Source organism: Acomys minous (assembly GCF_964271855.1).
Source record: "Acomys minous genome assembly, chromosome: 3".
Classification (NCBI taxonomy): domain Eukaryota; kingdom Metazoa; phylum Chordata; class Mammalia; order Rodentia; family Muridae; genus Acomys; species Acomys minous.
Window position 1 is genome coordinate 36,658,807 of NC_140485.1, and position 16,669 is coordinate 36,675,475.

General features: G+C 37.2%; 1 protein-coding gene across 1 annotated transcript; it reads right to left on the reverse strand.

The window, feature by feature from the left end:
* Positions 1-395: 395 nt before the first annotated feature.
* Positions 396-1,381, reverse strand: LOC311594684 (olfactory receptor 4F4-like; the record flags this gene model as incomplete). Its single annotated transcript, XM_084776584.1, has 1 exon — positions 396-1,381. One exon carries the CDS (start codon positions 1,379-1,381, stop codon positions 434-436), a length of 948 nt encoding a protein of 315 aa, XP_084632710.1. The 3' UTR covers positions 396-433.
* Positions 1,382-16,669: the final 15,288 nt, after the last annotated feature.

Sequence of the window (16,669 nt, forward strand, 5' to 3'; positions counted from 1 at the left end):
TGTTTAGCAGTTTTGAAAATACTTGTCTTAAGCAAAATGATAATGTTGAAATCTGGCAAGGGTAAGTTAAAAGTATGGGTTATATATATATATGTATGTGTGTGTATGTGCATATTCAAATCAATACTTGGTTATTATTCACAGAGAAAAATATAAGTTTGGTAATCAAACACTGTTCTTCCTTATGGAAGATGTAAGAGAATGGGTTGAATAAAATTGATGTATGAAGTATTATACATATTTGTATTCCAGTGATTAATTCACAATATTCTGCTGGTTATTACTAAGTATTATATCTTCAAAGTATATTAAACTTATACCTAAATAGATAGGTTGGTAAAAATATTGAGTATAAATAAGTTTACTAATTTAAAAATGTATTGAATAAGGCCAGTCTCAATTACATGAAGTATTTAGTACAGATTTCTGGTTATTAGAAATTTCTCTTGGAATCCATGTAGTTATTTATGAATCTTTTCATAGCATTTTTCATCTCCTTATTTCTCATTGTATAAATGGCTGGATTCAGGAGAGGTGTAAAAATGGAGTAAAATACAGCAAGAAATTTGTTCAACCAGGTGAATTTGAGGGGCCACACATAGATGAAGATGCAGGGTACAAAAAAGATCATCACCACTGTGATGTGGGCAGTACATGTAGACAGGGCCTTATTTGCACCATCCTTAGAGCTCTGGCAAACAGTGATAAGGATGTTTGTGTAGGATATGAGCAACAGAATGAAGCAGGGTACACCCACAGCACCACATTCAATATTCGTTAAAATATCCAAGTCATGGGAATCCATACAGGCTAGCTTGATTATCAGTGGTGTATCACAGAAAAAACTATCAATTTCCTTGGGACCACAAAAAGGAAGCCCCGTAATTTCTACCAGGTGACTCACAGCATGGATGAAGCCAATAGTCCAGGAAGTCAACACCAGTCCCGTGCATCTTTTCAGGTTCATAATAGTGAAATAGTGGAGTGGTTTGCAGATGGCCACATAACGGTCATAAGCCATTACTACCAAAAGTACCATCTCCCCTGCAGCAATGCAATGAGTGAAGAAAATCTGAAACATGCACCCTGCAAAGGAAATGGTCCTGTTTTCTCTGAGTAAGTCTGTGAGCATTTTGGGAGTAGTGATTGAAGAAAGCCACATATCAAATAAGGACAGATTTGCTAACAAAAAGTACATAGGGGAATGCAGATGGCGGTCACTGGTTATTAAGACCATGATGACAATATTTCCAGACACAATGAGCAGATAAAGCATCAAAAAGATCATGAAGAGCAAGACTTGATTACTTTGTGAGTGGACAAGTCCCAAAAGTACAAATTCTGATACTATGGACTGATTCCTTCCATCCATTTCATCCATGTGTCCTCAGAAACAAACTACAAGGAAAGAAACATCAATTATGGGATGTGGACAATTACTTAAATAGTGGAATATGACATTCACATTGACAGTTTAACATCTACACTCAAAATAGAAAAGCATAAATGGAAAGACAAGTGTTTGTCAATGTTGAGAAATGTCACTGCCCAAAGTGAAAGCTAAGGAGCCAAGAACAACTCTCCAATAAAAGAAATATCAGATGCATGAAGTTTCAGAAACATGATCTATCAGAAAATTCCTCTTGCATGAAGGCAGTGTGGAAGTAAAGTAGCAACTTTGAAGTCTAAAGATGTCTGTGGTTTCATCAGTGAGTTCCTGACTATTAGTCCAATAAGAAATGGCCTATGCCACCAGGAAACATGACAATTGACAACAGAAATGAGGTTTTACTTATTTCATGATAGGAATTACATTTACTTTCAATATAAATGTTAAGATAGGATCTTGAAAATTTTAACAGCATTTATAATGACTCCAACAGTGGAGGAATTTCTGTGATGTTGATGACTTAAAATATTTGCTTAAAGCTATAAAGTAGATGTGCTTACCTTGTTGGTGGTAAACTGTATAGAATAAAATAAGAAATATAGGGTTTGAGACTGAAATGTAAAAGCCAGAATCCACAATATTTTGTTAACAAAAATTTACCATAGAATTTATTTATTCAGCTAAACTGATTTTTGTTCTAGCATTGCAAATACATGTGGATATGGTAACTAAAAAAGAAGACAACTCATATTCAAACACGAACTCTGAAAGTTTCATTTAGTTCAGTTTTGGAATTCAAAAATACTCAACATCAGTATTGTTTGAGAAAAGAAAAAGTCACATAAATGAATAAGCAAAGGGTGTCTTTGATCATCAACCTGAATGTGAGTGTTGCTCTTTCAGTGAACAGCAGTTATTCACCTTAAGGCACAGGCAGAGCACTTCTATTGATCTGTAATTAAAAAAAAAAATCACTCATGCTGCATGGTGGGAAATCATTTCCCACTTTCTTCAATATTTAGTAGGTTTCCTAGTGATTTTAAATTTTCAGTCTTAGTCTACAATTTTATGAGAACTCTGTAGTAATAAAAGAGAGCAAGTGAACAATGAAAGCTCTGTCATTTTCACCAGAGTTATATCCATCTTCCCTTTTTGTGAAAATTCCAAAGGGTAATGATGAAAAGAATGTTCTAAAACATTAGCTATCACATTTATTTAGTGTAGAAGCAGGAAAATAGATAAGAGTCTTGTATGCTACAAATATTTGTACTTTCTCGAGTTTACCAGATTCTCTAGGGAAAATATAATAATATTGCACCAAACTGGTCTGTGAAGCTTGAGAATTTTGGCAATCTGAATTCTACCTCAAAATTAGTTTCTTTTCACCCTGGAAATTTCCAGTATATCTTTAAAAACCAATTCTGTATCTACTAGAACAATTTACAAAATGAGAAATTTAGTATTTCAATGTTTAAGATAGAAATTTGATGCAAGATGACCATATACATTCTTAGAAGATAATTAGACCTAAAAATGTAAGTTTTAAAATTAAATTGTATATTGTGTTTATTCTGATAAGTGAAAGAACAGTCATATTAATCTATTAATATTAACCCAGGTTTAGCACACCTAGTAGATTAAACATCAGTATTTAAATAAGATCTATTTTATATCTATTTAGGAGTTAATAATATGTATGGCCTTCCCTTAGAAATATTTGTTTCCATTTATTTACCTCAAAATTTACAGATCTAAATCGATACTGTATTGGGAAGGTGTAAGAAAAACTCACAGAGATAAATGAGCAAGATTTTGTAGTATTTGCACCAAAATGTTTCATAAGAATTGTCTCCTGTCTGTAAACTTTAATGTAGACCTAAAACAACATTGTACTGTTGTAGGCAAGGATTTTATTGTTCGGCTGAACACATTTTTAAGATTGTGTGTATGTTAATGTATATAAGTACTTCTTTAAAATACTTAATATGTACATTCCTCCAAGTTTACATACAGCTATTCAGTAACTATAGCATACGTAGATGCAAAAAGACATATTGGCCATGCTGCCTGTTTCCTAGAATGCTTCCTTTGTTTCTCAGTAGTGCTATATGCATTTTAGAGGGCATAGATTCAGTAGAATGTTCTATTACTTTGCTTGGAATTGTTACGTCTAACGTTGTGCCTACTCTCACTGAAAGTGCTAATTTTAGGGTCTTTAGATCAATAACACTAAAAATGTTTATGAAGGATAAACAAACCACATTATCCTTTTAGGAACATTAAAGCCAAGTATTTATTCTTTCCTCTGATTAAAGATTTTTCCATGTAGATTGTTCTGCTATCGAAGTTCTAAACTCTGTAATGGTGTCAATATTTGTATTTTGGTCAGCATTTGTGGACATAATATGAATTATATCCACTAATATAAACTGTGTGGTAGATCCTGATGCCTTTGAATTGTACTCTCATTTCTCGGGTGTCCTGGTCGACTGCTCCATCTGATTTCTGAAATGAACAATAATAATGCCTTAATGCATCTTCCCACTCAGTTGACTATTTCCCCCTATTTCAGAGCTGAACACTATCTTATCTAGAGTGCACTCTATGATCAAACAATATTGTTCCTGCTTGAGACAAAGGGAATTTTTTTGTGTAATGTTATCTGGATGGTGCTCATACTTATCACTGGATAGGATGATCATCTGATGCAGACACTAACACACCAATGGTTTATATTGTGGTGTATGTGATGATGCTACTCCACAGAAAATTCTGGTGACTTGAAAAATAATGAAGCCATGTAACAGTCTTCTAAAAATAACAGGTCATAAAGAAAACATCCTCAGTCAATATATTATTGAATTAGTAGAAGAGATACCTACACATATTTCAAGATTCATCCTGGAATGGCAGAGAGATGAGATGACTTGCCAAACTCCTATTTTTCTCCTTGATTATATTTTCTTCCCTCTGATGTGTGCTCGGGAAGCCATCCATTTCATGCAGATGCAATGTCTTGGAAGCACATCCTCTAAGCCTGCTCTATATTCCCTGTCTGAAGTTGTCCCAAGGGTGAACTGATTTCTTATGTTTTCTTCAAACCCTGCAAATAATATTCTTGGGCATCTCTCAGGAATTTGTCTGTTAATAATGATACCAAATGCTGCTAATCTGTGAAGTTATAGAGGCATTCTTATTAATCATCCCAGTACTGAGAACATCAGTCTGTTTCTCAAAATTCATTTGATCAAAGAGAACCAAGGAGAATTTTCTTGATATCCTGATATGCTATTGAATCTATTTCCACTAAGTGAATAAAATTTCTTTATACTGACAAGAGGCCATGTGCTGGACATTGTGAGTTATGACTAGAACAAAAGCCATGCTGAGAATGCAGTTTCCCAGTGCATGACAAGGTCGGGTTAAATTGGCAGCCAATCTTGTTCCCTTGGTTGGTGTATTTCACTCTGATAGTTGAATCTATATGATAGTACCAGGAATGAATTGATGAATTGAAAGTCATTATTAAAATGCCATTGGCTTTTCATTAATTAATCAATATTTAATTAATTTACATCCTGATTGGGACTTTCTTCTCTCAATCCCTACCTCTTACCTCCTCTCCCTTTCTCCTGTACACTTCCTTTTTTTCCCTCAGAGAATGGGAGACCTCCCATGGATATCAACCCACCATGGCATATGAAATTATAATAGGACTGAGCACATCTTCTTCTATTGAGGCTAAACAAGACTGTCCAGTTAGGGGAAAGGGATCCAAAAGCAGGCAAAAGAGTCAGAGACAGCCCCTGCTTCTGCGCTTAGGAGTTCTCCATGAAGACCAAGCTTCACAACTGTTACATATGTGTGTAGGGCCTGGGTCAGTCTCATGGAAATTTTCTGGTTGGTAGTTCAGTCTCTGTTAGCCCATATAGTCCCAGGATAGTTTATTCTTTAGGTTTTTTTTTTTTTTGTGGTGTCCTTGACCTCTCCGGCTCTTTCAATCCTTCCTCCCCTTCTTCTAAGATTCTTCAATCTGTGCTTACTATTTGCCTATGGGTCTCTGAAACTGTTTTCACCAGCTTCTGGGTGAAGCCACTCAGATCAGAGTTATGTTAGGCTCCTGTCTGAAGGTATAGCAGAATATCATTGATTGTGTCTGTAGTGGGCTCCCTCTCATGGCCTGTGTCTCAAGTTGGGCCAGTCATGGGTTGGCAATTCCTTCCATTTCTGTTCTCTCTTTATCTCTGCACCTGTTATAGGCATAAAATTTTCTAGGTCAAGGCTTTCTGTGTGGATTGGTATTCCCATCCCTCCATTGGAAGTTTGCTTGTTTGTAGCAGGTGACTGTTTCATGTTCCATATACCCAGTTACTAGGAGTCTTCACTAGGGTCATCCTCATAGATTCCTGGGAATTTACATTGTTCTAAATTCTAGCTTGTTTGAGGAATCTCCATCTCCCCACTGATTCCAGTTCTTTCTTCTGCCATCCTCCACATTCTTGATCACCCCTGTTCCTCTTCTTACCACTCTCCCACCAACGTCCCTCCCTCCCTCCACTCCAGATGTCTATATTGTTTTTACTTTTCAGAGAGACTCAAGGATCCTCCCTAGGGCCCTACTTACTACTTAGCTTTTTGGGTCGGTGGATTGTAGTTTATGTACAGAATCCACTGCAGGCCATTCATTTGCCTGCAAATTTCATGATGTCGGTTTTTTAATAGCGGAGTAGTGTTCCATTGTGTAAATGTACCACATTTTCTTTATCCATTCTTCAGTTGAGGTACATCTAGGTTGTTTCCAGTTTTTGGCTATTACAAAGTTGCTATGAATGCAGTTGAGCAAGTGTTGAATGGTCGAACATTTTTTGGGTATATGCCCAGTAGAAGTTTTCACTCCCACTAGCAACGGAGGCGTATTTCCTTTGCTTTGAATCCTTACCAGCATGAGTTGTTACTTGAGTTTTTTATCTTAACCATTTTGGTGGGTGTAGGACAAAATCTTAGAGTCATTTTAATTCGCATTTCCCTGATGACTAAGGATATTGAACACTTCTTTATGTGCTTCCAGGCCATAAAGGATTCCTCTGTTGAATGTTCTGTCTAGTTTTGTACCCCATTTTTAAATTTGGGATGTTTGGTTTGTTGTTGCCTAATCTCTTGAGTATTTAAAAAAATATTTTGAATATCAGCCCAGCCCTCTGTCAGACATAGGGTGGGTGAAGATCCTTTCCTATTCTACAGACTGCTGTTTGTTCTTTTGATGGTGTCCTTTGTCTTACAGAAGCTTTTCAGTTTCATAAGGTCCCATTTATTAATTGTTGATCTTAGTGCTTGAGCTGTTGCTGTTTGTTCAGGAAGGTGTCTCCTGTGTTAATTTATTCAATCTATTCGCCAACTTTTCTATCAGATTCAGTGTATCCTGTTTTATGTTGAGGTCTTTGATCCACTTGATTTTAAGTTTTGTGCAGGGTGATAGATATGGATTTATGTGCATTCTTCTACATGCATACATCCAGTTGAACTAGCACTATTTGTTGAATATGTCTTCTTTGTTCCATTGTACAGTTTTGGCTTATTTCTCAAAATTCTAGTGTCCATAGGTATATGGGTTTACATCTGGGTCTTTGATTTGATTCCATTTATTAACCTGACCATTTTCATGCCAACACCATGTATTTTTTTTTATTACTAATCATCTGGAGTACAGAATTACATCAGGGATGGGTGATACCTCCAGAAGTTCTTTTTTTTTAATGTCCCAATTTATTTATTTATTTTTCAAAATTTGTCACCTATGATTGTGTGTTTGTATTTATTTTTATACTTTTTGACATATATATTTGTTTTATTACACATGAATAAATAACATATAGCCAGGAGAACAATGAGACAATCATGAGTTATATAAATGTTACATTCATAGTGATTTGGCTATTTGTATTTGTCAAACTGGATATAAACATCTTTCCTGTTTTGTTGGGTCTAAATTTCTGAATGAAATTCATATCTATTGTATCTCATCTCTATTAATGTAAAGCTACTGAGTTTTTGAATTAACTACTTTGTATCTAGTCTCTTTACTGAAGGTGTTTATCAGCTGTAGGAATTCACTTTTAGAATTTTTGGAGTTACTTATGTATACTATCATTTAATAGAGGTAGAATAAAAAATAAGGATGTTTGAAAAAACCTTGAGGAATTCATCTTATTTATTTACTAACATTGCATATAATACATATAAATTTGTTTGTATTCTTATAGATTTATATTTTATATGATGGTAACCAACTTGTGCTGACAATGCCACTCATAACATCCTTAGAATATCTAATAAAGGTCCCAGTACCAGGCAAGAGTTACCCTCCTTTCCAGTTGGCTGTTGTGTAAATGGAGTCAGTAACAAGAAGTTATTGTTGTTTTCCATTGTTGCCTCCCATAGGCTGAAGATAAGTCTCTATTGCTAAAGATATCACATCACCATGTACTTTGGACCCAGGATGAAGAGTGTTCAAGCTAGATGTGTTCTCAAAGTTACCTCCCTGAGAGTAAGCTTCCATAGTAACAGCTGTATTTGCTATGAAAGCATCTGAGGAGGAAAGGAATCAATAGTTCTAGCCATCTGGGTTGCCAATGAACTAAAATATGGACCAGAATCGCATCATATTCCTTAAGGTACTATAGTGGCATTCACATTTTGGTAGTAACCAATGTCTCTCTAATTGTACTTAAGGTCCTCTGTTGGGAAAGAAATCATGCTTAGTAATGGAAACCAATCCAACTACCTGGAGCTAATGAGGCAATAAAACTAAGAAGAGAACCTATTACTATCACTTACTAAATTCTGGTTTAGAAAGTACTAGGTGCATTTTATTTTATTTTTTATTAATTTATTCTTGTTACATCTCAATGGTTATCCCATCCCTTGTATCCTCTCATTCTTCCCTCCCTCCCATTTTCCCCTTATTCCCCTCCCCTATGACTGTTCCTGAGGGGGACTTCCTCCCCCTGTATATGCTCATAGGGTATCAAATCTCTTCTTGGTAACCTACTATCCTTCCTCTGAGTGCCACCAGGTCTCCCCCTCCAGGGGACATGGTCAAATATGAGGCACCAGAGTACATGAGAAAGTCATATCCCACTCTCCCACACTACTGTAGAGACTGTTCTGACCATTGGCTAGATCTGGGTAGGGGTTTAAAGTTTACCACCTGAGTTGTCCTTGGCTGGTGCCTTAGTTTGAGTGGGACCCCTGGGCCCAAATCTGCCTATCATAATGTTCTTCTTGTAGGTCTCTAGGACCCTCTGGATCCTTCTACTTTGCTATTCTCTCATGCTTCTCTTATCTAGAGTCCCAATAGGGTGTCCTCCCCTCTGTCCGAGTTTCCTGGTAAGTGAAGGCTTTCTTGGGACATGCCTCTTGGGCTAGTATGCAGATATAAGTGAATATATACCATTTGAGTTTTTCTGCTTCTGGGTTAACTCACTCATTATGATCATTTCTAGCTCAATCCATTTATCCACAAATTTCGAGAATTCCTTGTTTTTAATAGCTGAGTAGTATTCCATAGTGTATATGTACCACAGTTTCTTTATCCATTCTTCTACTGATGGACACTCAGGCTGTTTCCATGTTCTGGCTATTATGAATAAGGCTGCTATGAACATGGTTGAGCAAATTTTCTTGTTGAGTGCTGGAGCATCTTCTGGGTCAACAATTAATAAATGGGACCTCCTGAGGCTGAGAAGCTTCTGTAAGGCAAGAGACACTGTCAAGAGTACAAAGCGACAGCCTACAGACTGGGAAAAGATCTTCACCAACCGTACATCTGACAAAGGTCTAATATCCAAAATATATAAAGAACTCAAGAAATTAAACACCACCAAACCAAATAACCCAACTGAGAAATGTGGCTTGGAACTAAACAGGAATTCTCAACAGAGGAATATCAAATGGCTGAGAAACACTTAAAGAAATGCTCAACCTCCTTAGTCATCAGGGAAATGCAAATCAAAACAACTCTGAGATTCCTTCTTACACCCATCAGAATGGCTAAGATCAAAAATTCAAGTGACATCACATGCTGGCGAGGATGTGGGGAGAGAGGAACACTCCTTCATTGCTGATGAGAATATAAACTAGTACAGCCACTTTGGAAATCTATCTGGTGGTATTTCAGAAAACTGGGAATAGGGCTTCCTCAAGACCTAGCTATTCCACTACTAGGTGCATATGAAATTTTTATCTTTATATATTATAGCTCTTACCCCTCATCAAATGAACTTCTCTTCATAAGATGTGAATACTACTACAGAAAATCAACTGGCCAAAAAAATGCAGATAATTATTGATAACAATTGCCAAGCCCCAGTTGGTACATCTACAACACAGTTTCCATACCTTGTACTTGGGGAATATTGTAGAAGAAGGGACTGAAAGAATATAAGAGAAAGGTGTTCAGAAAGTGTCCCACTAGATTTTGTTCCCCAGAAATGACAGGGATGTGTCAGTCATGATACTTCTGTATTATAGCTGCTTAAATAAGATCTGAACAATGACTATACCAATGTACATACTAATGTGTAAAGAAGAAATTCAGAGCCCCAGCTCTATACCAAGAACTACAGTGATGCTAATGATAGAAGTAGTCTTCCCATGGAGGTTAGAAAATGATAACCAACTTTAAATTGGGTATCAAACACCAAGTGGTCAGTACGGACATTATGAAATAAAAGTAATACTACATAGGCTGAGGGTTGTATTTATATATTTAGGCATAAAACAGGCTATGAATTTTTAGGGAACTTGGGAGGCATTTACATGTGTGGGGCTATAGGAAGGAAAGGGAAGGGAATGGCATTATTTTATATTAATTTAAAAATCTTTAAGAGCCCACAATCAAAAAAATCTTATTGTTTAGAATATAAAGCCTCTGGGAATATCATCTGATCTCTATTTGTAGTCATATTCCTGAAATGCTACCTTAACACACATTTTGTCACATTTGCCAGGAATTTAATTACAGAACACTTTGAGTGTCATTCTTATTAAAATGACATCTGACTTGCTTTAGCATTTCACAAATTAAGTTATATGGTAGTAAGTCATTCATCTCTGCCTAAGAGTCTCCAACTTTATCAATGTCATGTTACATTGTAGAAAGTAATAATCTTTTAAAGCATTATGCCATTTATTAGGTCAATCTGATGAGTTAGTCGTGGGTTGATTTTATTCTAATGGTTTTATTCATTTTGTGGAGAATTACATGCAATATTTTAAAATTTTTAAACATTTTAAAATTATTTATTTTTACTTTAAAAATTTGTTCTCTTTACATCCTGAGTGTAGCCCTCTCCCATGTCATCACTTCCTGGTCCTATCCTGCCTTCCTCATCTCCTCTTCCCCCTCCCCTAGTCCTCAGAAAGGGAAAGCCCTCCTCCCTTAACATCTGTCCTCCACCTATCAAGTCTCATCTAGACTGTCTGTATTCTCTTCCTCTGTGTTCTGCAATGGCCACCCCACCAAGGGGAAGTGATCAATGAGTAGGCACCAGAATCCACATCAGAAGTTGTCCCTACTCCCTCTATTATGTGACCCACAAGGAGTCTGTGCTGCCTGTCTGCTACATCTCAGCAGAATTTCTAGGTCCTCACCACACATGGTCCTTGGTTGGTGCATGGGTCTCTGCAGCAGGACAAGAGGTTACCATAGAGATCCTCTGAAATACTCCATCCAGCAGGGGATCAAAGCAGATGCTGAGCTTCACAGGCCAAGTCTGGGGTGGAGCACAGGGAGTTGTATAGATGAGTTGAGAGAGAGAGGGACCTGTAGAGGAGAGCAAAACCGCAAGGAGACTAATGGAGCCAACATGCAATAAATTTTTGCTATGTTCTTTCCTGTCTTCCAACTCTTCCTAGCTCATTTCTCACCTCTTTACTTGCCTAGCTTTATATATTTTCTCTTTATAAAAAAGGTGTTTCCATAGGAACTTTAAGCAATGAAGTCTGTTGAAAAGGCTATATACTGCTTTCCACCAACTGAAAGCAAGGCCATATTGACAAAAATAACACCCACACAACTTAATGAGAATGGAGAAGTCAGGATGGTATCTTCATAGAGCCTTCAGTCCTACATTTTAGCATTTTTTTGTACAGAAAGATACTTTGTACACTACAAAAGGGGAAACATAAACATCATCCTTGCTACAAAAACTGTCAATTTACAATTTTATACTGGCTGCAACATATGCTAGTACACTGGTGGCACAAAGCTTGTGGGAGAAACCATCCAATATCTTACTTGATTTAAGGCCCTCCCAGTGACATAGAACCCAAACCCAATACTGTTTTTGTGACTACAATCCTGTATCTAGATAGGGCATGGACTTAGGGGAAAATCAAATAGTACAGTTCTACAGAAGAAACAAAGCAACAATAAAATCACTCCAATAGTATGTAGTGGATGTAAACATGTTTTTGTTTAATCCCAAGTGTGGAATGTGAAACTGCTGTGTATGAGGGCATGTGACACTGGGAACAGACTAGCATGAGAGTGCATGATGTTTGTCTGGTAGAAAGGTAACTGCCTCATGTTGGGTTATGGTCTTTGCTAGTGGAAAAACATCCTGGTATATATTCTGAGAGGATACAAACAGCAGCCAAAAAAGAGAGGCTTTTGCTTTGTATACTTTAAATAGCTTTACTTTACTAACCAGGAAAGTGGGTCAGAGGGGAGGACATCCTATTGGGACTTTAGGTGAGGGACGCATGGGAGAATGGGGAAATAGAAGGATCCAGAGGGTCCTGGAAACCTACAAGAACATTATGATGGGCAGATCTGGGTCCTGAGGTCCTTCCTGCTCAAACTATGGCACCAGCCAAGGAAAATATAGGCAGTAAACTTCGAACCCCTACCCAGACCTTGCCGATGGGCAGGACATTCTCCACTGTTAAGTGGTGAGTGAGGCCTGACTTTCATACAAACTCTGGGGCCCCATTTCTGACCATGTCCCCTTGATGGGGAGGCCTGGTGGCACTCAGAGGAAGGATAACAGGTCACCAAGAAAAGACTCGATATCCTATGAGCATATACAGGGGGAGGAGGTGCCCCTCAGTCACAGACATAAGGGAGGGGAGTAGGGGGAAAGAGGGAGGAAGGGAGGAATGGGAGGATACAAGGGATGGGCTAACAATTGAGATGTAATATGAATAAATTAATAAAAAATAAATAAATAGGTTCATATCACTTGACTGATCATTGCTCCTAGAGAGAAAGGCTCTACAAATTGCTTTAAGGTTCTTCCTTCAACAGTTGAATTTGAAGTTGCTTTTACTGAATTGTGGGTTTGCAGTTTAATGATCTTCTGGAATCCTGCCAATGAAGAGTGGAATCTCCCTAAGAAACTGAATCTAAAGAGGTCTGCTAACACTATTCTTATTAACCTTTCTCTCCTAACTAGGGTAGAGGAGTTGGAAGGAGAGGCATGAAACAATGCCAAATGAAGTAGGTTTTGAAAAGATCCAAGCCTCCAATGATGCTCTTCTATATCCATATATTAGGCTCTGCTCAGCAATCATTATATAAGCTTCTGCCTATAGCTCATGAGAACAAATATAGAGACCCCCAGCCAAAAAACATGCAGAGAGTGAGCTGTCTTGGAATACTCAGTCTCAAATGGGATTTCTTTATCAAATCCTTCCCCCTAAGGTTTGGGGAACTCTGTAAAAGGAAGCACAAGGAATGTAAGAGTCAGAGGGGACAGAGGGAACCAAGGAAGCAAGGCTTTCTAAACACAGTAGGCTAAATACTGATATGAATTCAGAGACGGACACACAATGGGCTTGTATCACTTGGTGTCCTATAACAGAAAGAGGTGGACACATGCTTCCAAATCTAACCCAAAAGCTATCCCAAATTGATAACCACTGCAATTGAAAATTCAGTTTTCTTTAAGAATGTCTCACTGGGATTACAATCTACACCTAAGGGTAGACCTTGTTCTTAGTATTACATGGCCAACAGAAAACAAACTTAAAGGCATCTTTGGAGGTTTATTGTCTCATTATGTTATGTCAGAGCTTAAACAATATTTATACTCTTTTACATTATTTTATTTTACATATTTTTTATACTACAGGCTTTATGTATGTATTATTGCTTCAGGTTTGTGCTTTTATGATATTACTGAATGTTTAAGCAAGTGTCTCTGTGCCTATATCTGCTTCTTCTATCTTTTCTTGGTTCTCTTTTGGTTTATTTTTGTTTTTTTCTTTTCCTGTCTGTTATTTTGTGTCCTATTGTAGTTGGTTTTGGTATGTTTTATGGGCTTAATATGTTATCTTACATTTCAATTTATTATTTCTCCATATTTGCTTGTGATTTCTAAGGAGAAACTAAAAGAACATGGGAATGGGTGAGAGGTTAAGAAAGAACTGGCAGGAGTAGAGTGTGGGGAAACTTTAGCTAGAATGAATTATATGAGAAACAAAAATCTATTTAAAAATTAAAAGAATACCTCTACCACCAAGTCACCATCACCACCACAAACAAAATAACATTGAGTTCATTTTGTACTTGTTAACTCCTACTGAGAATAAAGCACATCCCAAATTAGCCAGAAGAAACTTTAAGACAATGACATCCTATTTCCCTTAAGGGAGGATGGGTATGTTTTTGGTTGCTTCTGTGGGCTATAGAGATTTATTTTCACCAGGAGTTGATTACGAGATATTAATTGTATTATTCAGAAAAAAAACAACGTTGGACTCAAGGATGTCTTTCTTTTCAGTTATCTTTCTTTCTTAGGTTTGGAGACAGAGGTTGAAAAGAAAGAAGGTGGAATATAGAAATATATAGGGATGATAGGATTAAAGAGTAGGCTATTGAATCTCCTCAAATTGTTGCCTTAATTGTTTACTCAGAAGGTTATTTTTAATGAAGTTGTTTATAAGCTGTAGGAGTTCCGTGGTAGAATTTTTGGGGTCACTAATGTATACTATCATATCATCCACAAATAGTAATAGTTTGACTTCTTCCTTTCCAAGGTGTATCCCCTTGATCTCCATTAGTTGTCTTACTGCTTTAGCTAGGACTTCAAGTACTATTCTGAAGACATATGGAGAAAGTAGATGGCCTTGTCTTGGCCCTGATTTCAGTGGAAATAATGTAAGTTTTTCTTCATTGTATTTAATGTTGGCTATAGGCTTGTGTATATTGACTTAACTATTCTTATTTTTCTCCTTTATAAATTTATTCTTGTTACATTTCAATGGTTATCTCATCCCTTGTATCCTCCCATTCTTCCATCCCTCCCATTTCCCCATTATTCCCCTCCCCTATGACTGTTCCTGAGGGGGACTTCCTCCCCCTGTATATGCTCATAGGGTATCAAGTCTCTTCTTGGTAACCTGCTGTCCTTCCTCTGAGTGCCACCAGGTCTCCCCCTCCAGGGGACATGGTCAAAGGTGAGGCACCAGAGTATGTGAGAAAGTAATATCCCACTCTCCACTCTACTGTGGAGAGTGTTCTGTCCATTGTCTAGATCTGGGTAGAGGTTTAAGGTTTACCGCCTGTATTGTCGTTGGCTGGTGCCTTAGTTTGAGAGGGACCCCTGATCCCAAATCTGCCTATCATAATGTTCTACTTGTAGGTTTCTAGGACCCTCTGGATCCTTCTACTTTGCCAGTCTCCCATGCTTCTCTCATCTAGAGTCCCACTAGAATGTCCTCCCCTCTGTCTCAGTTTCCTGGTAAGTGAAGGCTTTCGTGGGACATGCCCTTTGGGCTAATATGCAGATAGAAGTGAATATATACCATTTGAGTTTTTCTGCTTCTGGGTTAACTCACTCATTATGATCATTTCTAGCTCAATCCATTTATCCACAAATTTCGGGAATTCTATCTGGTGCTATCTCAGAAAAATGGGAATAGGGCTTCCTCAAGACCCAGCTATTCCACTCCTTGGAATATACCCAGAAGATGCTCCAGCACACAACAAGAAAATTTGCTCAACCATGTTCATAGCAGCCTTATTCATAATAGCCAGAACATGGAAACAGCCTAAGTGTCCATCAGTAGAAGAATGGATAAATAAACTGTGGTACATATACACTAGGGAATACTACTCAGCTATTAAAGACTTTACTATTCTTAGATATGTGTCTTGTTTGCCTGCTCTTCCCAGGACTTTAAATATGAAAGGGTGTGGGATTTTATCAAATATATTTTTATCATCTAAAGAGATGATCATATTTTTTTCAGTTTGTTTATAGGATGAATTACATTGATGGATTTCCATATATTAAACCATACCTGCATGCATGGGATGAAGCCTACTTGGTTATGGTAATTTATATTTTTGATGTGTTCTTGGATTCAGTTTGTGAGTATTTTATTGAATATTTTTGTATCAATGTTCATAAGAGACAATAGTCTGAAATTCTCTTTCTTTGCTTGGTCTTTCTGTGGTTTAGGTGTCAAGGTGATTGTGTCCTCATAGAATGAGTTTGGCAATGTTCCTTCTGATTCTGTTTTTAGGAATAATTTGAAGAGAACTGGCATCAGCTCTTCTTTGAAGGTCTGGTAGAATTCTGTGACAAAACTATCTGGTCCTCAGATCTTTTTTTCTTTTTGGTTGGGAGATTTTGATGAATGTCTCAATTTTCTTATGAGATATAGGATTATTCAATTTATTTACCTGATCTTGATTCAGTTTTGGTAATTGATAGTTATCAAGAAAATTATCCATTTTATTTATGGTTTCCAATTCTGTGGCATATACACTTTTGAAGTAAGATCTAATGATTTTTTTAATTTCATCAGTGTCTGTCCTTATGTCTCCGTTTTCATTTCTAATTTTGTTGATTTGAATACTCTTCCTCGGCCTTTTAATTAGTTTAGCGAATGGTTTGTCTATCTTGTTTATTTTCTCTAAGAACCAGCTCTTGGTTTTGTTGATTTTTGACTTGTTATCTTTGTTTCTAATTTATTGATTTCAGCCCCAAGTTTGATGTTTTCCTACCTTCTACTTCTCTTCTTCTCTTTGATTTTTCTTCTTCTTCTTCTTCTTCTTCTTCTTCTTCTTCTTCTTCTTCTTCTTCTTCTTCTTCTTCTTTTTGGTTTTTTGAGACAGGGTTTCTCTGTGTAGCCTTGACTGTCCTGGACTCACTTTGTAGTCCAGGCTGGCCTTGAACTCACAGCAATCTGCCTGCTTCTGCCTCCCGAGTGCTGGGATTAAAGGCGTGCACCACCAGGCCTGGCTTGTATCTGCTTCTTTTTGTTCTA